The sequence below is a fragment of the Actinia tenebrosa genome, unplaced genomic scaffold, assembly GCF_029948245.1.
Source record: "Actinia tenebrosa isolate PJP-AT-01 unplaced genomic scaffold, QUT_ActTen_1.0 PGA_scaffold9__36_contigs__length_13948895, whole genome shotgun sequence".
Classification (NCBI taxonomy): domain Eukaryota; kingdom Metazoa; phylum Cnidaria; class Anthozoa; order Actiniaria; family Actiniidae; genus Actinia; species Actinia tenebrosa.
Window position 1 is genome coordinate 8,118,665 of NW_028292586.1, and position 22,811 is coordinate 8,141,475.

Below are 22,811 nucleotides of genomic sequence, written 5' to 3' on the forward strand. Positions count from 1 at the left end.
CTAAGCCTGTGTAAATGAGTATGTGGTCTTAAACAACATTTGATTTCATACATTTATTTCTCTTGATGTATTCTTAATTTTATGGGGTCTAATATCGGAAATGGTGATTAAAGGTCTCTCATTGGAATAATTTGCGCAAATTCATAAAAAATATCTACTCATTTCTTCGTTCTCAAATTTAGCTTTATTTATATATTTACATGGATATTATTCCAAAAAATGAATGAAATTTAATAGATTTTCTGGAAAATAATATGATCATTACATTTGAGACAGAACTCAACGAATACCTACTGACTGACCACTTTCCATACGGTACCCTGGATACCAGAACCCAGGATATCCATACGGCGATTAACTGACCAAATAGAAAGCATTTGTATAGTCAGGATATGATAGTAACGTTGTAAAACCTTTGCATAAAAATACTACTAATATGCAGATACATAACTAGCTCCACAATGATGCAGTACAACAATGGGCTACTATAACGTGTCCTTTGTTTTACGTGCATTCAAAGGAGGCTTAGTCACGATCTGAATAGGATTACGGTATTTTATAAGGGTCTATGAAAGCAAAAGGAGTCAGTTTCTACTTTGGACTAAGATACAGTCTTTTTCTTTAATCCATGCCAAACACGATCCCGATCTTTTCCCGAGGGATTCCCGCAAATCATACTTAAGAAAGTGAGATGTGGTAAGCGTCTCTTCAAATGATAGTAAAGCCGTGCAATAGCATTCCTACCAACTGATTGGTACTCAGGATAGCTACTCGCTACATTTCAGTTTTCTTTTCGTATATTTTCTTTTCGAACATTTTCTTTGAATATCTTTTTAATACAAATGCATAGATCTAGAATAAGTAACCCTTGAAGGGATAGTCCATCGCATCTCTTCTGATTTGCCAGTATATAACAAAGAATTTCATTGGCTACACACGATCGACCAATCACGAATCGGCAAAGAAATGTCCTTGTTTCCAGGACATTTTAATGATACTGGAGGCTGAGGCGGTCCTGGTTAATGACAGATCTTGAGGTGGATCCAATCCATATATTAATACTGTGTCTATTCTCAGCTCATTCCTTTCATATCCGTTGATTGAGTCTTTATAGAATGTATAATCAAGTGGATTTGTGAATGTTTGGCAAAATTGCAGAACAAAAGGGATGGTTGCCATAGAAACTACGTAAACTGCTGCTAACCCGATTTTTCCGCTGACCATTTGAAGCCCGCGATATTGTGAGCCCGCGCATTGTTAATTCTAGCGGCTGAATAAAATTTTAAATTAATGATCTTCGTATTTGAGTTTTATAAAAAAATATATATAATAGAATCCGATCGAACTTAAAGAGAAGTGATAAAAGAAAATACTTTAGCAAAAAATATAGTGGAAGCAACTAGTGTGTAGCACTTGTGGGGCAAGAGCTTATCCAGGATTGGGCTTCCTGTGGTGAGATGTAACGCAACACATTATTTGCTCAGATAAAATAAAGGTATCCAGGGCTTGCAGCCTACGGATAATATCAGGAGTAGAGCAACATGTGAAGAATAAAACCCCATATGACGAGCCATGTGCAGTAAATCGTTGACAGACCCGTCGAAGATGCTGAAATAAAGTTAAAAATTAAGAATTAAAAAAAAACATATCGAGGTAAATCTGCATTCACTATATTCGCTAAGCCTAAGATGAATAATCGTTTCAGTAGAATGTAAGACTTAAAGCAGACTGTTAAAACGTTTCCACTCAAGCCCCAACCCCACCAGAAAATGTAACTACAGTGGGCACTACAGCGGGGGATGGACTACTTCGACCGGCCATATTGAATCGTAATGCATTATGGGGCGTCCAATGGGACAGATAGAGCTTTGTTACAGTAATGAAGTCGATTGATATTAATAGCTCACCACAAAGGAAAACAAAAAACAAAACAAACAAAAAACAAAAACAAAAAAAACATGAATTAAGGCGGCACATCGATCACCTTTACCTATAGACAAACACTCGAAAATCTATTTATTATCCGTCATCCGTCATTTGCCCGCTTGCAAGATGGCCGGCGTATCGTCCAAGTAGTCCATGGGGTCACGAACTAATGTTTACTTAATAGAGGCATATCACTGCACTTAAGTCTAGCACAGGCTTACCACGGACAGCATAGTCACTACGTTTATATGATCTCTTTGTTGTGGTAGTGGTTTGGTGCTCACGGCATTTCGTACATAGCGATGAACAGCAAGATGGGTTGCATAGTGGTGTTTCTAATGGAGTCTCTACGTAAGTGCCTTCTCGTCCGCTGCTAACGTGCCATTCAGAGAACGCCTTGTACGCTGTTCTACCTGGGGGTTGTAAAAAAGTTATTGAAATACAGCCCAGCCCAGCCCAGCCCAGCCCAGCCCAGCCCAGCCCAGCCCAGCCCAGCCCAGCCCAGCCCAGCAAGTGCCCAGCAAGTGTATATTCGTGTACCAAACAATGGAAAATTTCTGCACAGTTTTTGGATTAAAGTAGAGTTCAATTCCACGAGGATACAAGGGCGGATCCAGGGTTTTTTTGAAGGGGGGGTCTCAAGGGTAAATTTTGTGGGCAAAGGAATCCCAGTCGCATTTTTACCACAGGAAGCCCATTTGACCTCAGGAATGACAGGGGGGTCGCGACCCCCCCGACCCTCCCCCTGGATCCGCCCTTGGGATAGAAAATGTTAAAATACGCCAATACGACGGACGGATGCATGAGGTCTACTGAGATTACTCTCGGCTAAATTTTGATCATGCTCTAATCTATAGCTATGGCCAGCAGGAAGTTTTATCTTTGGACTAACAAATATGAAGCAGGTCTATTAGAAAGCTATGACGATTTCCTGAAGCTTGATCGGCCTGGCAAACACTGCTTGAAAAAGTTCAATGACGAAGATGAAGCTAAAGAAGCTTTAGAGAAGCAATTGCAAGAACTGGCTGCGAAGAACCAGGAAAATAGAAGTTCGCAAATAATACAAGAAGAGCATGATAATGTTCAAGAATCGCAAAACCCCGTAGACGATTTGACGATGACAGAAATTGCAGGGGAGAAGGAAGAAATTGTCAACGGCCATGATGACCGTTATGAAAAGCTCGAAGCAGAGATGAATGCTCAAAAGGAGATCAATGGGAAGTTCGAAAAAGAAATAACAAAAAACACCATAGAGGTGAGTGAACTTTCCTTAGAGCCAAAAGACTTAGAGCAAAAAGCAAAGTCTTGGATTGGAGAAATTAAGATATTTTTGAATAATCTCGTAGAAGATTTTAAAACCGAATACGACAACAAAATCAAATCCCTTGAGAACCAATTAAGCGACTTCAACAAAAGAATGACCAAGTACGCCAAAAAACTGAATAAGAAGTTAGAAGAGGCCGACAGATCCTTATTGGAACTATCAGAGAAATTAAACTCGACTAGAGAACAAGATGATGATGATAGTGACGACGACGATAATGATGAATCGACAGATAAGTCGCAAATAATTTATTATCAAGTAGAGACTGAAAACAGATTTGACGCACTTCAAGAGAATGACAGTAATGATGTTCCACCTTCAAACACATCAATAAAGTCGAACGGTGCAGAACAAAACAATAGCAATGAAGTAAACAATGAAAGCCATAAGCATACTGATGAAGAACAAAGTAAACAAGATTCGCATCCACAACAAGATGAAAAAGGACCGATCCTTATCCTAAGTGATTCCATGCTTAGAGGAGTAAGGCAAGACAAGTTTGCGCCAAATAGATATGTTAATAAACAGTACATCGCAGGCGGTACAAGAGAGCTTCTGAGACATTTGAACAACATAGAAGATAACACCAACTACGAGTTCATAATCATCCATACAGGAACAAATGACATTGGGAAACTGTACAATGAAAATGTAGTAGAAAATCTAAGTACAGCCATATCACAAGTACAAAGTTTATGGCCTTCAAGTAAAATTGGGCTCTCAAGTATCATATATACCCCACGGGATGAACAGAAAAACATTGAGATCTTTAACATAAATACAGAGCTATATAATCGATGCAGCTATTCAGATGATGTGATATATATTGACAACACTAGAGTCGCTTGCAATCGAGATGGGACACTGAATGCAGAAGTCTTCTATGACCATATACATCTTAACAACCAGATTGGAGTTAGAAAGCTCGTCAGCAACTTAAAATTTAATTTGGGGCTCAAGAAAAGAAACATTTCATATAGCCGCAGACGCAGGCAAGAGCAACAAAGCACTAGAGTTCACCTTCAAGATTCACAGCCTGAGGTATCGTCACCATGGGACATCACGAAACCTATAGATTTAATCCAGAAGCCAACCTCTGAAAAGAATGATGAATTGATAAAGAACTTTCTGCAGGTCATAGCACAGTTGGTGCAGGGTCAGGTTTAGTAAATTATTTACTTATTGATATATATATACTTTTTTTTTTCTAATATAGAATTTAAAACGTAGAATTTTTGCTTAAATTTGTTTCAAATGCCGGGGGCCTTAAGATTAGGACTCTGGAATTTGCATGGGCATTACAGCAAAAATCTTGGAAACAAGTTGAAGCTAAAAGAGGTTAACAATATAATTAATAGTCATGATATTTTTGGCATTGTAGAAACACACGCCAGCCTTGATTCTGACTTGAAATTAGAAGACTATAAATACTATACAAAATGTCGTGACAAAACAGGAAATCGCCATGCTGGAGGAATAGCACTATATATAAACAATAGAATCAGCAAGGGCGTTTCCTATATACCGACGTCTAACCAAAATGTTATTTGGTGTAGAATAAGTAAAGACTTTTTCCATCTAACAAATGACATATACGTAGGCACAATTTACCTAAGCCCAAATAATTATGCAAAAGAGAATGATGAAGATATATTGCAGGATATAGAACTAGATATAATTAATTTTTCAACTAAAGGTGAAGTCATTCTACAAGGCGACTTTAATGCACGAACTGGGGAAATCCAGGAATACATAAATGATGATGACAGTAAGTACCTTAATTTACCTGATGATTATCTCATTGACAATCAAATGAAAAGGTACTCTAAAGACAAAGAGAACGTCGATAAAAGGGGTAAATGTCTAATAGATATTTGCACGGCTTGCAATTTACGAATCTTTAATGGAAGGGTTGTTGGTGACTTGACGGGCAAAAAGACTTGTTTTCGATACAACGGAAATAGTCTAGTCGACTATGTAATCGGGAGTACAAATCTACTTGAAAAAGCTCGATTTTTGAAGGTTAATCCACTAATGCCAGATCTATCCGATCATTGTCATATTTCTTATGGAATAGAAATCCAACTTTACCCCAAAAACAGTGGAAACAAAGAAAGAGAAGAAAATAGGGAATTTTCGACAATTTCTAGCTTAAAGTGGCATACTGGAAATATCGATAAATTACAAAACATTTTAAGCACTACAGAAATGCAAGCAACGCTACGCGAATCAATAGAAAACGCAGATAATGTAGACTCAATGGTTAAGGCATTTACTGAAACCCTAACAAGCATAGGAACAGAAGCAGGTCTTTGTTCCCTAACTAAACAAACTAAAGCATTTAAAGAAAATACAGATTCACAAAAGTGGTTTGATTCAGAATGTGAAAACGAAAAGAAAAATCTTCGATCTCTTGGAAAACAAATTTGTAGGAATCCAAATAATGAACAACTTCGTAGGAATCTACATACCCATAAAAGGTCCTTTCGAAGCATGTGTAGACGTAAGAAAAACAAATATTTCAATTCAAAATTAATGAACCTTGACCTCAAAGATTCGAAATCCACCTGGAAGTCTTTGAAACAACTTTTTAATGTAGGCAAAGCAAAAAATGCAAACTCCTGTCGAGCAAACGAAAAGGACTTATTTAATCACTTCAAGACGCTTAATAGCTCCCAGACATCTGCAGTAAATACTTCGGAGACCTTAGAACAGTCGCAAAGTCAAGGGGAATTAGATTTTTCCATTACAGATCAAGAAGTATATGAAGTTCTAAGTAACCTAAAGAAACATAAAGCTCCCGGCCCTGATAATATTCCAAATGAGCTATTGATAACGGGAAAGGAAGCACTAAAAGGACACCTAACGGTAATTTTCAATAAAATCCTAGACAACGGAAAGTTTCCCTCTTCATGGAATCTAGGATATATTGTTCCATTGCATAAAAAGGACGATCCAACGAAAGCTGAAAATTACCGTGGAATAACACTCCTTTCTGCAATTGGCAAAGTTTTTACCGCAATACTTAACAAACGGCTCTATGATTACCTAACTACGAATAATATAATTAAACAGGAACAGGGTGGGTTTAGAAAAAAGCACGGAACAACAGATAGTATTTTTATTCTGAAATCCGTAATCGATAAATATGTTAAAAGTAAGCCACGGAAGAAAAATAATTTCCTTTTTTCCTGCTTTGTAGATTTTCAAAAAGCGTTTGACTGCATCCCAAGGAAAAAATTAATGGCAAAACTTGAAAATGTTGGTATAAATGGAAATTTTCTAAGAGTGATACAATCGATGTACTCCACTGATCAATCAGCAATCAAAGTAAATGGACACATTTCTCCGACATTTTCCTGTTATATGGGTGTTAAACAAGGCTGTATGCTGAGCCCTACGTTATTTAATTTATATCTTCACGATCTGCCTGACTCATTAAATTCGTGTAACAACAATGATGTAATGTTGAATGGCAAACCGATTAGTACTCTTTTATATGCAGATGACCTGGTTCTGTTCTCTAAATCTGCTAAAGGGCTTCAGAAATATCTCGACAAGCTAGAGGCATTTTGTGAACAATCAGGCTTAACAGTTAATATAACAAAGACAAAAGTGATGGTTTTCAATAATACAGGGAAGACAATGAATAACTTCCAATTCTATTTGAACAAATCTAAACTAGAAAACGTTAAATCATATAAATATTTAGGATTAAATTTTACAACCTTTGGAAACTTTACGTTTGCAAAACAAGAATTAAAAAAAGCTGCATTAAAGGCACTATTTCAGATGAAAAAACAAATGGGTGAATTTTTCACATCCAATATCAAATTAACTATAAAACTGTTTGACTCGCTTGTTACACCAATACTTCTATACGCAAGTGAGATATGGGGTATCGAAACATTAAGCACCAAAGACCAAGAGCCCATGGAACTTGTTCATTTGAAATTTTGCAAAATGCTCCTCAAGGTGACAAAGAATGCTAGTAACCTTGCATGCAGAGCTGAGTTAGGAAGGTTTCCGCTAAAATGCAAAGCATGCAGTAGAAGCTTTAAATTCTGGCATAAAATTATAAAGTCGGAACTACACCCAAAAAAACTTTCAGCCGAAGTCTACCAAGATATTAAAAATGAAACTAAAAAAGCCTTTTGGAGCATAAAAATTAAAACTACTTTAGAACAACTCGGATTGGGGATAATTTGGATGAAACAAAATGAACTTTCTCCAAGATGGTATGAATATGGAAAAATAATAACCCAAAGAATATATGACATTGAGAGGCAAATTTTATGGAGTAATCTCCACAATGATGAAAGGAAAGACGACAGACATAAAAATAAACTCAGAGTCTTTCGTCAGTTCAAAACGGATTATAACTTTGAAGAATATTTAAGTCAAGTCACCAATATTAAGCACAGAGTGGCGCTTACAAAATTAAGAATTAGTAACCATAAGCTTGAAGTAGAAACGGGGAGGTATAAGAGGCCTTATCTCATTTACGATGAAAGGATTTGCCCAGTGTGTAAGTCGGGAGTAGAAAACGAAAAACACTTTCTAGTTTGGTGTCCACTATATGACTCTCATAGAAACGACTTAAGAGAGTTCATAGAAAAAAACACCAGCATTAATTTCAACAATATGAGCGCTGACAGTCGTTTTATGTTCTTAATCAATTCAAAATCAGCGTCTCTACAAAGAGCCATATCAGCATACATTCATCAATGTATGCTGATACGTGAAAATGAATTAAGAAAATTACCTAATACATAGTATATATATATACCTATAATATATTTGGAATCAAACACTCATGTACTATTAGTATAAGGTGCCAAATAAAATTGTATTGTATTGTATTGTATAGAAAATGTTATTGACGTCACATGACGTATAACGTACTGATCATACGGTTGCTAACCTTTTATTTGGTATTTTGAAGTTACAGCTAGATAATCACTCTCTCCCGAGAATGTGTGCATAAAACAAGCAGGAGAGAAAACACCAGACTTGTCACTTAAAATCAGCTGAAACCAAAAGCACAAAGCAAGAAATGAGCGCCATTGTATGGACCATTAGATAATTAAGGGCTGGTTAATGCAGGAATTTATGTTACACGATATTCATTTTTTTTGGTAAAATCCCGCGCATGCTTTCTTTTTGTGTGTTTGCTCGATATTTCTTCACTGAAAGGAAAGGTCGCGCGATATTTTTTTATTTTTTATTTTTTGTAGGCGAGTGCTTGCTTGATAATTTTGGGGGGATTTACGCAGCCCCACCACCTCATTTATCCAATGGTCCGTCCCTTACCTAGAACGTTTGTCAGAATGAGTGAGTGAGTGAGTGAGTGAGTGAGTGAGTGAGTGAGTGAGTGAGTGAGTGAGTGAGTGAGTGAGTGCGTAAGTGAGTCGGGGATTTTGTCATTCGCATAATACGAGATATTGATCATGTGATCTGTCAACCCGCGACACACCTTCTGACTAAATAAAGCTTTAAAATATTATATTTTGACACACGGTAAACTTCAATGTATCTGCATACATGAGTCACACGAGCGAGGCCAGCGGTTCAATGGAATTCGAACGTGAGCCATTATGTTATACCGCTGACTCGAATCTTCCCTAGTTTTCTCATTCCACAGGAAACCCAAAAGTTATTTTCAACAAAACTCACCCTCCTTAAGGACCGATGTGTGTTATTTCCAAATTTTGATAAATATTCTGCTTCACTTGGGAGTTCAGGGGGGAGCCTGACCGTTGGGAATTTCGACGGCACAAGTTCCTGCAATTGGTAAGAATCCCATTGCGCAACCATGACGTAAATTGGTGTACTTAAATATTTGACAACTGAAATAAATGATCGGCAGAAAGAAAAGTGAGTATGACAAAACAATAGTACACCGCGTGAGAATAAATATATGTATTGCGCATGCGCCCTCAAACAAGGGACGCTCTCCTTTTCTTCTGTAACGTCATTGCACACAACGTTTCTGGAGGTTTCGTCTGATCATGAAAACTATTCCACATGGCAAGGTCATACATGTACACGGTACGGTCGTAGTCACGAACTGATTTTTCATTGCAAACTGAGCAGAGTAGCCAACCCCTGACAATGTACAAATACCGCACTAGACTTATTCTTCTGGTTTGCGAATTACGTATTCGCGGTCTCTCGATTGAACGTTGGTGCCATCTTAAAAAAATCACTAGCATCAATTGTTAACGGCACCAATATGGCCGCCGCGTCTTTGTCTTTTGACTCTCTTGGAATGACTGCATCAATACTACCGCCAATTCTTTTTTAGAGCGAATCGATATTTTTTTGAAGCGCGGCGAACGAGCAACATAGTCGCAAACGGTGTCTGTCGGCTTTAGCAGAGATATATAGTGGCGGCGGATCGACTTCGGTGAGTCTAATACGGCACTGTGATGGCAATTGCGTTGCGCTTTTTTTCCAAAATCACATGTACTGATGAAAAACACTGTTTAGTATAGATTTGGTCCCACAGTTAATATGGTCACTACTTTTACTTCACGCAGTAACTATATGGGCATATCCAGGTTTTTCCACTTGAAGAAAGGGTGTGGGCACTCACTACTAATATAACGTGGACGAATAATCCCTCCCTCCGCTAATCCCCCTACCCCCACCCCCCAACACATGCACCCCTCAAAACACTTGCACCTTAGAAATAAACTGCTATGCATCCCAGTATGCTATATACGTCCACGAAAAATACGGCTAATGTTTATTTACAATATACTTAGAGTAAGCAACAGTGAACATACCTAGTTCTCCATACAAACAGGCAGCAGGCTTTGGCATCTCGCTTCTACAGGATTCATCCACATATCCATCCCATAAGCGATTAAACATCTACAAGAGAATGAATGAAGGACAATCATTTACATTCGATTTCCATACAAATATTTCAAAAAAAGTTAGAGCTACAGGAGATGGAAAAAATGACCGATCGGCTATTGCTTAAACGTTATATATTATCATGAGAGAGGAGGGGGTTGGGGGCAGGTGTTAACCACCACTGTGACCCGTTTGGCTCAGTTTGGTGGACCACGACAAATGTCTCAGTAGAAAAAGCTGCATTTGCTTCCTTATCTTAATAATTATGGTTCATTTTATCACATATACATCATTTTCCCTCTCTTTGCTCCTCCCCAAAACACGCGCGGAGTAAGAACTCTGGGCAATTAAATCGTACGTCACGCGTTTTTTGATTGGCCAAAAAACACTAAACAACAAAACAACAAGACTCCAAAAACGAGAGAGAATAAAGAAATGTCGATTGTGCTACAAACGAAGTTAACGTATTTCGAGAGCGCGAAAATCGACTCCATTCTAGTTTTTTAAAAATTTATTGGTCTGATTTTACCAAAGGATTATCCTTTGCAGACTCGGTGAATTTATTCGATTATTCCACGCCAGTTTGTCTGGGTAAATATCTAAAATATTCACTTGGCCTCGGGCGAGTAATTGCTGAATCTACCGCACGCGTGGATGTTTTGTGACGAAATTACAAGATACTTATGATAATGATGATCTGAAATTACTTATTGATGAATAATGAAGTATCAGTCTTTCAGTATAAAGTGATAATGGCGTGATAACAGTGCAAATGGAATGCTTTGCGTGTAATGTAGTCGCTATAAAAATAAATTAGATACTTAGATGACATAAACGCTTGATCAATCGATACGTACATAGATAAGATACTTGACCCTAGTTCACGTTTTGTTGTTCAACATTACGTTCAATTTCCTACGAGCTCAATCATCTATTTATCCTTATTTACAACCCTATTTTGTTTAATTTGTGATCCAGTCATTCATTCGTAACAGTAAGGGCCTGTTTTTATCACCCCCCCCCCCCTATATTTTCTAATTACTTTGCATTCTTTTTTTGTTCGATTTTTCTTTCTTGTTTTCTTTCCCTTTGTCTTTTTAAGGTCTCACATATCATAAGCAAAAAGTCGGAATCGATTTCGCTATACGTTTCCTCTGAAGCTCTTTCAAAAAAAATATTGTTTGATTTTGTTTCCGTAAAATTCTTTGAAAATTTCACCAACAAAAAGTCGTAATTGTACAGTACTTACCACTTCGAGAGTAGAAAAAAAGTATGGAGTACCTTGGGCCAGCTCTTCTCCAAAATTCGGAAACAGCGTGAACCAGCCGCCATCATTGAACCCGCGGACCTAAAGAAAATCGCAAAAAGAAGAGGTCACACGTTACTGACGCCACTGATACACATTACAGATCGTGTGTTTTGAGCGGGAAAGGTCATCAAGCGCTATACGAGGTATAAATAGACTTAAGAGGCTTTACCTGAGCCGATAGGGATTTCCATGTCAGCCTGAAACATGGTGTATTTTTGAAGATGTGAGCTAAAGGATCGAGGCTGAGCCGCCCTAAGGGGAGAGGGGCAAGGGGGACCAGTACATTTTCTTGCCATAGGACATGCCCAAAATTGCTATCAATTCTGCTTGGGTCGGGCTGATCACGAGAGGTAGTCAATAAATAACCTAGGACTTTAAAATTTGCAAGCAAAATTATTATTTTTTAACTGGAACAGATTTTTCATGACTGTGAAACGGCACGGAACACGAAACACACCACAAGATGGCGTCCTAACAGAAGTCAGGTGATTTATGACATGACGTGCAAAAAAGTCTGTTGACGACATCTTTTCTACCAAAAGAGGAAGGCTTTACTCGGTACGTTCACCCTTATTCATAAGTAACGGCGTAAGAAAAGGACTAGACTAGGTTTAAGATAATTTCAAATGGCTTACCTTTGCTGGTGACAGCATGTTTTGTACATAATCTAAATTAGCAAGCATTCCCAGTCCCCCCGCTGAAGCACCACCAAAAAGAATCTGGAATAAAAAAGATCGGGAAATAAATAAGAATTTGCAAAGAAGAAACCTTGATTCCGATAACGAGAGATATCTTCACTTACATTTACTTAATTCATAATTCTTTATGTAACTTTTTTCTTTAATTATCGAGTCAATTACAGTATTTTTCCAGCCATGATTTTATTTTGATCGTTTGCGAACAAACTAAACGTTTGCCGTAAAACTACGGTGTTACGCACGTGATCCACCGACATTTCGCGCCTTTTTCGATCACGTGATCATTGAGTATAGACGCGAAGATATCCCTTTTGGGACGAACTCGAAGTTACATTTATGTACTTTGTAAAAAAGTAAAAGAGTAACTTAATCTAGTTGGAGACAGAGGGCTAGGTAAATTATTACTTGAGCTATCGGCTGCGTCAGTATTGCTATAAAATATCGTAAAATGAAAACGCTTTGTATCTATAAAAGTTTGAACTTATTTCGTGCAAGTACTTGAGATAATTGATTGGATTCTTTTAGTTTCAGCACTTAAGAAAATACAAGTTTGGACTCACGTTAAAAAAATAAAAAACAGTTCAAGGCGAGTACATGGTTTACATACTGTATTTTCCGTAGAATTGATATGATGATCAGCCATTAGTTGTTCCATCACTGCTTTAATGATGTAATGGCCCAACATCTGTAACCCATAGGGATGAGTAGATTTGGGTCTGCGGCCCACAAATACATCACCACTGAAATCATAATAGCAGAATTATTACATAAGACTAACGACTTTTGTCGCCGGAATAATTTGGGAGAATAAGAAAATTTGGGGATTTGAATATCATTGGTATTCACTTTAAAATGGAGGTCCAGAACTTTTTGGGTGAAAGAGCCTTGGAGTTTTTGGAGTGAATGGTTTTCCAAAATTAGGGGTTGGATTATTCAGTTTTGCAGCTAGGGGGGGGGGGGGGGTGGTGGGGGTTGGGGGTGGGGATGGGGATGGGAGCAGGGACAGGGGGGTGTTGAATAGAAGTTAAGTTAAGTTTTTCTTCCATTATCCCCTAGTCTCCTCAGCAGCCATTCTTGGTGTCATTCTAAAACAAGTGTTTGAACTGACAATCACAATGACTGCAAAGGAGACTGCCATCCCCCTGGCTCTTTAACAATTAATGAGCAATTACTTTATGGGAATTAGACAGTGAAGGCTTTGTCATAGCTGCTGCTGCAACATGGGTCCACACAGGACATGGGTAACAAAACTCTATTACTTTTCGTGGTTGTTCTTATGACATTTCTAAAAAAAAACTTCAAATTTTATTGATACAACCTCTGAGCTGATCAAAGCCTGGGCATTTCCAATTCATAGATTAAAATGGAATTTAATGGTTTCATTCAGCTCCATGACCTTAATTTAGATCTACAGCAACAATAACAGTGTTCTATTTTTATCACCATCTATAAATAAGTTCTAAATTCTAAAATTTCATGGATTTTCAATTGACCTAGACAATTTTTCCTTGAAACTTCATGAATGGAGTAAAGATTTCATATCCCAGACCTATTCCAGGGCCTTGTGAACCCTGTGTTAAAACATATTTTCGAATTAACAAAAATAAGAAAAATGTCAAGATTAAGTGTCCACATTGTAAGTTGTAACACAAAGTTGCTGCATAAGCCAATTATGGCAAGGAAAATGTTCATCAAATGCAAGATACAAAAAGTGCTCAACTGAATTCATATAAAATCGTTTTGAAATAAATCAAAAACAGATTATAAATTGAAATGAATAAAAAAAGGATTGAAAAAATGAATGATCAAATGAAAGATTTTTTATCATAATATGCAAGAATATTATTATCTATCCATCCACTAACCTGCAATAAGGAACATAAACTTTATTCCAAGAAGCAAAAGTAGGATTTTCATTAGGATCGTCTGACGATAAAAAAGTCCCTGTCATATACAAGTCATAGTCTTTGGATGACCCATAACGACCTTTAGCTCTCTCTCGACAGGCTTCAACACTGCCACAGGAGCCTCCTGCTTGAAGCTGAATTATCCAGTTTTTTGATAAGGGATTGTGACTTAAATAAAACACTGCTACAGAACCATCTGGGGAAAAAAATTATAGTAATTTATTACTAAAATGGCCTTAGAATGTAATCTTATGTCACTCCCAACCCTCACCCCCAGTGGCATGGGAACATTTGTGGGGGGAGGGGAGAGGATAAAGAGCACATTAAATTTATTTTGAAATAATTAGAGTCAGAAAGTAGAATGTTTATCTAATGGGATATAAATGGTTGATACTCATAACACCAGAGACAATATTGAACACATAATCTGATTTGATTTGAACTAAGTACTGAAATATAAATAAAAGACTGGTATTAAAGCTTTTACATTTATATTATTATTAAAAATGCTAGTCTTTAAAGCACAAAAATGAAATAAATTAAAACAAAAATAGTTAACAATCATGGGGACATAAAATAGAATATCATATGATTGACTAAGATAAATTATAGATTTGAGAGTCACACAAAAAATTGATGAGTATCGTACAAAAAGTACAGAATCGTACAGAAATTAAATACGCAGGATCCATGTTTCCTAGCTCCCCCTTGTTGCACTGGCCAAAAGAAAAATATATGAAAATGAAACCACATCTTTTTCAATCCAAAAATCAAAATTTACTGAAAAGCCATGTTTATAATCTAGAAACATGTAACATGTGAAAAGACCCCCAACCACCCCTCCCCCAATGCTTTTAACACTGGCCAAGCAAGAGGAATAAGAATAAGAAAAAAATGTGCAAACAAAATGTTTTTAATTTTTGTTGCACTGGCCAAAAGAAAAATATGTGCACATGAAACCACAGGTAGCCCAAGCTTGGTTTCTGTGGTGTCCTGTTATAAGGAAATGTATGGAGATTCATCAAAAATTTCAATAAAATCATTGAAACGTGAAATGAAGCCTCAAAATTTTACCCAATCATTGAGAAATAGCACTTCTTTTGAACTGCGTGGTTATTTTTTGAATTTAGCCCGTTTTAAGATTTTTTCCCCCACCAGTAAGAAATAAGAGAAGGAAACCACATATTTTTTCAATCCAAAAATCAAAATTTACAGAAAAGCCATGTTTATAATCTAGAAACCTGTGAAAAGGCCCCCACCCACCCCTCCCCCAATGTTTTTAGCACTGGCCAAGCAAGAGGAATAAGAATAAGTAAAAGAATGTACAAAAGTTGTTTTTAATCCAAAAAACCAATTGAAATTGTACAAAAGAAGAAAAAAAACATATTTGTCTCGATTCTAGTGTCTCTAGTCAACCACCCCTTTCCCTTCCTCAGCACAGAAAATTGTGCAAACAAAACCACTTTTTTCATTTCAATCCACAAATCAATCCATACAATCCTTTAAGAGGTCAAGAAGTTAGTCAATAGTCTGATCATAGATAACCCTATCAAACGATTCATGAAAGTAGGATCACAGACTTAAACACATCTTATCCATTGATTAATAATTCTCATACTTCTCTTAATTGTTTTTGAAAGATAATAAAAACCATCGTCTTTCCTTAATTTGCTAAACATATTGCTTAAAGAAAAACCAAGAAAAAACCTTTGTCGAATTTTTTCAGGGAAAATGCCCTTGTAGTTTACTGGTTATCAAATATTTTTTTCGTTAATAAAATAAAGGATCACTCCAATTGAACCGATAAAAGAGGAAATAAAATAAATGAGGAAGCAAGATATAGAATTAGCTAGGAAAGAATTTCAAGAGACATATAATAATAATGAATTCATCTCACTGCAAAAGGAAAGCGATTTTGGCCAACAAATCACTTGAATCAATCAATGCGTTCACCGCTCACGCAACGCTCTTTTTTTTTTTCATTAGCTTTTCCAATCAACCTTCTTTATTTATTAATTTTACTGAGTAAATATCACTGAACAGTTGTATTAAATGAAAATACTAGGCTGTCAAGTTGTCTTGGAAGCTTTATACAGAGTCTTTTTTGTTGGAGTAGAATAAACTACCCCCGCTATTCCAGTTTGAAGTCAATAAGTTGAAAAATAAAAGGTAATTTCATTAATTCATTGTAGCGATAACAAGGTCTTTCGGCAAGGAGGCCGCAAATTGGAAACACGCGGAAAGCGAATTTTGGGAACAAAAACAAACAACGTGATGTTTGAAAAGCGTCGGAAATCCTATAAATCTCTGGGCTCTGAATAAAATTAAAGGCTTCCGAAAGAAAAGTGTTTTCATATGTAAATAAAGAGTTTTGTGGTGATTCACCTAACTATTTTGATTCTTCAAAGCCGTGGAAAAATTTATCTCCTGGTTCTTCGGAAAGTTTCGCGGTTAATTTCGGTAGATTCAAAGATTACTTTGATGTGGACCGGTTCACCATGAATCATTAACCGGAAAAGCTATTTTCAAAGGCGTACAGAAGAGACAAAAAAACTGGATTTTAAACTAGCTAGTCGATTCCAAATGTGTGAGAGAGCGCAAGTGGGTATTAAAATGAGCGCTCGCCTCTCACCAATGCAACCCGGGTTCAATTCGATCCCGGACACGATATCATATAGTCTCCCCCCACAGCCGCTTTCAGTGTCGTCACGCAACGCTTTCTCCCCTGAGTAGCTACTCAGGGGAGAAAACGTTGCGTGACGACACTGAAAGCGGCTGTGGGGGAGACTAGATATCATATAGCCGGTGAGTAGTTTCTAGTTGGTTCTCCCCTGTGCTTCGAGGGTTTTTCTCCGAGTTCTCCGGTATTTCTCCCTTCACAACAATCAACTTCTAAATTTACTTTTTGTGATTTATGAATAAGAGCTGTCAGAAATGTTGACAATCTTTTGACTTGCACCGTTGCAATAAAATTAACCGTGCTTAAAATAAAGTACACTTTACTGATTTGTAATATATATCCTAGCATTGGTTTGTAAATTATATCTGAATATTGGATTTCCGACCCCTGAGGCAAGGAAAGAAATATATTTGTGGAATACTGTCGAAAATACTCTGGTATTGTCCCAAGATAAAGGCTGTAAAGCTTCGAGTTAAGCACGTTCCAATCTTGAACGGTAATCGCGTTATGGAATTAATTGTCAAGGAAATAGATATACGAGTCGTCTGAGGAGGGAGAAAATATTCCTCGCAGGGCCAAACACGTTCAGGGTTTTATTTAGTGCGGTAAAATAAAGAGTGCTGAATATCACGGAAATCTAGCATTGAATAGTCTAGTGACATAACGAGAGGTAGTAAAGCTGTAAGTTCGCTCAGAGTGGTGGATTTAATATTACTTTTATTTGCATTGTTTGATAACATGCCAAAGCCTTCAATAAAAACAACAACAAAGATTTACTTACCGAGGCAGAGCGCTTGACGTTTCTCAGCATTAGGAATTGTTACTTTTCGCAAGTTGTAACTGGTTTTTTTTCGCTTGCGTACGCTCCGCTGTGACCTACTAGACACATGTGGGGAATTGTCCTTCAAGTTGTCGAAAGTCGAGAGTCTCTTGGAAGTCTGTAGGTTAGTCTTGGACTTGGACACATCAAAAAATCCTTCAGAACTGTAAACAAAAACGGACAAGAGACAAAGAACCACTCGTTCCAGATGCATCACTCCTCGCGAAATCGATCAATCCGCTCTTAAAGAGCGTCAACACGATAGCTGTCGCTATTTCACGAGAATGGCAGGCTGTAATTCCACTCCAACCTTGGCAAGTCGTCGTCTTCTTTAGACGATCTGTGGTTGTAAACGTATTACATAGGTTAAGGAGTACTGAGCAAAGATTACAAAATGACCCGAAGTGGTGCGCTCGCTAAAGATCTTCGTTCGAAAGCCACACGTGTAGTCATTTCGAACGGTGTTTGGTCGCTTTAGAAAGCTTCACAATAGACCCATGCAATTTTAGGTTAGCTTGATACCCCAACTGATATCGTCTTCGTGAAATTCAAACCGTCGAAGGCTAATAGCCGAATACATGTGTGATCAAGCCGGTAAACGAAACTTATCTCGCTGGAATTAATCTGGATGTGACGTCACTTGCCATGCAAAGAGTTGGTCGTGAAAAGTTAATAATTACTTACATTTAGCCTTATATAACATGTTTTATCTGAGAACCTCATTTACTCGAATACTAATATCACTCTAAAATCAACATATTATCGCATTTGTAAACCTTTCTTAGGAAATGATTAAAAAACCTTGTCACGCTACTACTGTCACGCGGTTATGCCACGGAATTACTTCCTGAGAAATTAGGAAGTCGCCGAGTTTTTTTCCATTTTCGCGGCACAGACAGAAAATATTTTGCAAAAAAAAAAATCGAATTTCCGTTGAAAATTCAATAAGCGTTGTCTTTAATTGAATTCTTGAATTCTTTATGGATTCCTTTTTACTTTGGGTATGATATCTATCCTATAGCAACATGATTATATGCCTAAAAAGAAACCGTAAGAAAACATTGACAAATTGACTAACTGGAAAGTGTATAGAGACGAAACAAGGGTAGGATTTTTATTAATCCCGCAGTACGCGACAGGTAATTGCTCGCGTTTTACTCTACCACTTATCGGTAACATTTATCACAACAGCAGCGGTGGCAAATGGGTCTGGGCAAAATTCATGGAATCCTTATATTCCTCTCTAAGAAACAAATTTCTAATTCTTATTGACTACATGGATATTTTTCTTAGGCAGCAGCGGGCCTGTGGTTGGAGTGCTTAAGATTACTTCAATAAAAGTAAGCTATTCCAGACAATGGAGCTTGGAAAACCGCTAAGGAGGTCATCATCATAGTTATCATGGTTATCATCCATCTCTTCTAGTTATCATCATAGGTAACTTAGCCCTCACGATGCAATTCACCAATGGTTATCTGTTCTATGGCTCCAAGGAATACTTACATTAAGTGCCAGTAGACAGCAACTAGATCTAGAGCTCTCTCTGGAAAAGCTGACCTGATATTGGTCGAAGCAGTGAGGGCGGATCATGATAAACTATCCTAACGAGAATCAACCCCGAAGCCGGTTTGCCCAGGCGCTAAGCGTTTAGGCCGCTCACTAATGACTCTCTTATGGCACCGCAAAAGTTATTCCCAATTCAAACACTAAAATAACCATAATAATCGGTGTACGTCAGCTATAGAAAGACTCTTGCTTTGGAATATAAATATACAAAAACATCGGAACCAAGCGGCATAGCGACCAAAGTTATGAACAATAAACTGGGAGGAAATTACAAACTTCTTCCAACAAATTAACGAGAAAATGAAAGAAAAAAGACAAAGGAAACAAGGAAGAGAGCAAGACTGGATCCCCGGTTCTGGCTAGCGCGTTCATGATTTATTACAGCGTTTGTTTTATTGACGTTTTTTGGTCATCTTGTCGGTAATTGGCTGTATTATCTGGTCTTGGTTAGTTTTGCAACTTTAAGTTTGCAGTGTTGCCTGAAGGCTGATCAGATCGCGAACCACTAGACCCCCGCGTTGACCCCCCATGGGTTCACTTTGTTTCATTTTCAATTTTGTGATCACAGTGTGTTTTGTTTCGCCACTAATCGTCAAATAAATCAAATCATATCAAAAAGCGCAACCAGATTCGATTAGAATAAAACTCCAAGAAACCTTAAAGATATTTCTGTTCTGGACAAATTTTGATTTTGTTGTGGCTCACCTGTCACTCAGATAAGACATGTGAGCTGTCCAAAAATCTTCGTTGACGTTTTCATAAACCCTTATTTTATCAGTATCATGCGTATTTCTTATCCAAATTTATGTTTGACTGTTCAAATGTATTGATGGCGTACCCCGGCAACCCTATTCAGGAAAGCCCGCAAATATGGATTCATGGGTCGGTGTGCTCGCACAGGAGGGCTAAGCAGAAAACCTCTTTGACTAAACTACTTTAGGACGACTAGTCAATGTAAAGAGACCTGGAGATCTATGCCTTTGACTGTAAAGATCATTCTCTATAGATATAGCAGCACTTTACAGAAAACGTGGGTTATCAGCCGCAGTTTAGCTAAGGGTTTGTTTGACTAACCTACAAAATATCTCTAAACACAATTTATTTCAACGGAGTTTTTTTCCTTTTTCCGTCATCTTCTGCCCCCCCCTAATCTCTGCACGAAAAACGTGGTCGAAACCAAAAGACGGGTTGGACGAGGAGGGGGAGTCCACCATCACAATGAGAAGCTTTTAGAAATTTACGCGTGTTTAAAGAAAAGGCAAAAAGGTGAAACGAGCTGGCTTTGTAAACTTGATTTCTGACAGGTTTTTTTTTTTTTACGCACACTTAGAGCTTTATGCAGTCGGAAAAGAAAAAACCCGTTGTGCTTGAGCCATTGTTCACAGCATGGAGTTGATAATTATTTCTGCCGCCCGGCTGAAGAAAAAAGTCTTTCTGTGGTTTTTTCAATATCAAACATTTGAGTTGGTTATTTTCCATTTTTTTTTCATACCCTTTTTTTTTTCCCCTGTCTTTCATTCTGTCTCTCTTCCTCCTCTTTTTTTCTCTGTTCGCTAGTGTAAGATGAATGTCGATGAAAGTTCAAAACAAGCGCTAAAGGCGTTTCACGACTTCCACATTGAAACGGAGAAAAAGTTTGCAAAGCACACTGAACGCACTACCACAGTTATTTTACTATGATTTCACAATGCCTCGAAGCATTGCTTTAAAAAAAAAAAAGTAAGTTTTTTATGTAGGGTCGCAGACGGTGCCGCAAGGGATGGGTAAAATAATATTAATGAAAACCTGCGCCAAGAAACTTTGTGAATAATCCATGCCTGACCCTTTATCTTATTCCTTGGCTTTATTTTGTATGAATCCCCGTCCGCTTTAGTTTTTTCCCTCCCCCCTTCCTCCTTTTTCTGCTTCTTCTTTTCCCCCCCCCCCCCGCCCCGCTCCCTCTCCACCTCCTCCTTCCTCCCTTCTTTTCTTTCCTTTCTTTGCTGTTCTTTCTTTCTTTCTTTTCTTTTCTTCTTCTTTCTTTTCTTCTTTTCTTTTCTTCGTTTCTTTTTTCCTCCCCCTCGGGTCTAATGATCAAATGGGTTGATAAATGGAATGGAATGCATAAACAATTTTGATAATAACGATTTGAATGAACTACTGAACGAGCACGACTTACGATCGGCAAATTTGCATGAATGAAAGAAATAAAAAGACAATAAATGAGCCTCGATTAATGAATAGGATAGATGGGTTGATGTGAAAGATATAAATATCGAAAACTGCTTTATAAACCTTGAGGAGAGAAAAAACAGCAAGGAATAAATGAATAATTAAAAATAAATTCAAGTTCCCAAACCTCATCTGGCAAATGGATGTCAGCGGGCCCACAACCGAACAACTTGAACTGATATAATGAACAGTATTAAAAATCGATAAAGCAAAAAAAAAGGTCGGGTAAATAGTTTATATGAATCAAAATTCGAGTGAAAATACAGATCAGTGCTTCCGGCAAGTTCGTATGTATTCCTGTGGTTCGTTCTCCTTCCTAATGTCGGCTATAGTCTTAATTTCGCCTGAACAGAACACAGGACAATATTGACTGATGCAACATGAATGAATGAATAGGAGAAAATCTTTTTTGATGACCCCAAACCGCTCAAACGAAATTTCTTATTATTTTTTTACAATTTGCGGTGTGGACTGGGGAAAGAAGACTAAATACTGAAAAGCATAATCCTGAGTTCCAACGTTATAATGTGTTGTATTTTGATATAGAGAGTTTTGAGATTTACTTTCACGGCAAACGTGAAACGTCAGCGTTTGACCAGTTACAAATAATTCGTTTAAATAGCTTAAAGACATCGCAAAAAAATCCAAGTAAGTGGAAAAACAAAAGAGTTAATTTGCGCTTTTGAGAAGGGTTTGGTAAAAGGTAAAGTAAAATTAAAGGAAAACGATGAAAACGTGGTCACGTTTGTCCGTTTGCGGGAGAAAAAAGTCAATCTAAAATCTATGATCTTTTGACCACTTGGATGGTCACATATGCGAGAGATTTGCTGAGTTCAAGATTGCGTTTTTATTAAACACTCTGGTTAAATACTGTCGACATCACCTGTTTATAACTCTGTTCCGATACCTCATTCGTAAGGGTTTTTTGATGGTGTTAATAACTTATAACCTGGAGGGCTTCTATTTATTCAGGGGGTGGGGGTTGGCTTTATAACCAGTATTTTTACTTCATTGCCGGGTTGATTTAGACTTAAGAATATCCCCTCGAAAATCGATTTTATACGGATCAAAACTTACCGTTCGCTGTGGTAAAGCAATCGAGAACTCGAACCCCATAACAGACTCGTGTTCTCGAATACTTTAGACCAGCCGAAAAATTCGACGTTTACCAAGTGTTCAAGCAAGGATAGGAAAGTTCTTACGGTATCGATTTTACCAAGTGTAAGTTGACGCGTTAAACTTATTGCTTTGAAGTAAAACTTAGTTGAAGAGTAACAAGTCCCTTTCCCTAAGAGTAAACCTGTAATGAGTGTTCCCACTTAAGGTCCACTTAGGATCTCCAAGATAGAGAGTCCAGTAGAAAGGCGCGACAGTAACCGCATAACTCAGTATTTATTTGGAATTCAAAGCCATGTCCTCAAATGTAAAATCTTTTTTTACGTGCGGGTGGCTTCTAAACCGATTACTAGCTAGCATGTCTCGCTGGAGATCTCTCCTCTCAAAAAA

The 22,811-nt window shown here is 37.5% G+C and overlaps 1 protein-coding gene across 1 annotated transcript; it reads right to left on the bottom strand.

Moving 5' to 3' along the window:
- Window positions 1–161: 161 nt before the first annotated feature.
- LOC116300968 (uncharacterized) lies at window positions 162–18,137 on the bottom strand. Its single transcript, XM_089024618.1, has 10 exons — window positions 17,490–18,137; window positions 13,987–14,224; window positions 12,729–12,861; window positions 12,059–12,142; window positions 11,364–11,462; window positions 10,042–10,129; window positions 8,927–9,099; window positions 8,175–8,280; window positions 2,148–2,339; window positions 162–1,608 (listed from the first exon to the last, which is right to left on the bottom strand). Exons 1-10 carry the CDS (start codon window positions 17,740–17,742, stop codon window positions 1,526–1,528), a joined length of 1,449 nt encoding a protein of 482 aa, XP_088880744.1. The 5' UTR covers window positions 17,743–18,137; the 3' UTR covers window positions 162–1,525.
- Between the last annotated feature and the right edge of the window lie 4,674 nt (window positions 18,138–22,811).

Excerpts from the sequence above, each read along its gene's own strand:
- LOC116300968 (XM_089024618.1), bottom strand. The coding sequence starts at position 17,742 with ATGCATCTGGAACGAGTGGTTCTTTGTCTCTTGTCCGTTTTTGTTTAC. Across the intron at positions 11,463-12,058 it reads ACATGCTGTCACCAGCAAAG|GTCCGCGGGTTCAATGATGG; the intron begins GTAAGCCATTTG and ends GATTTTCTTTAG. Across the intron at positions 10,130-11,363 it reads TTTTTTCTACTCTCGAAGTG|ATGTTTAATCGCTTATGGGA; the intron begins GTAAGTACTGTA and ends ATTCTCTTGTAG.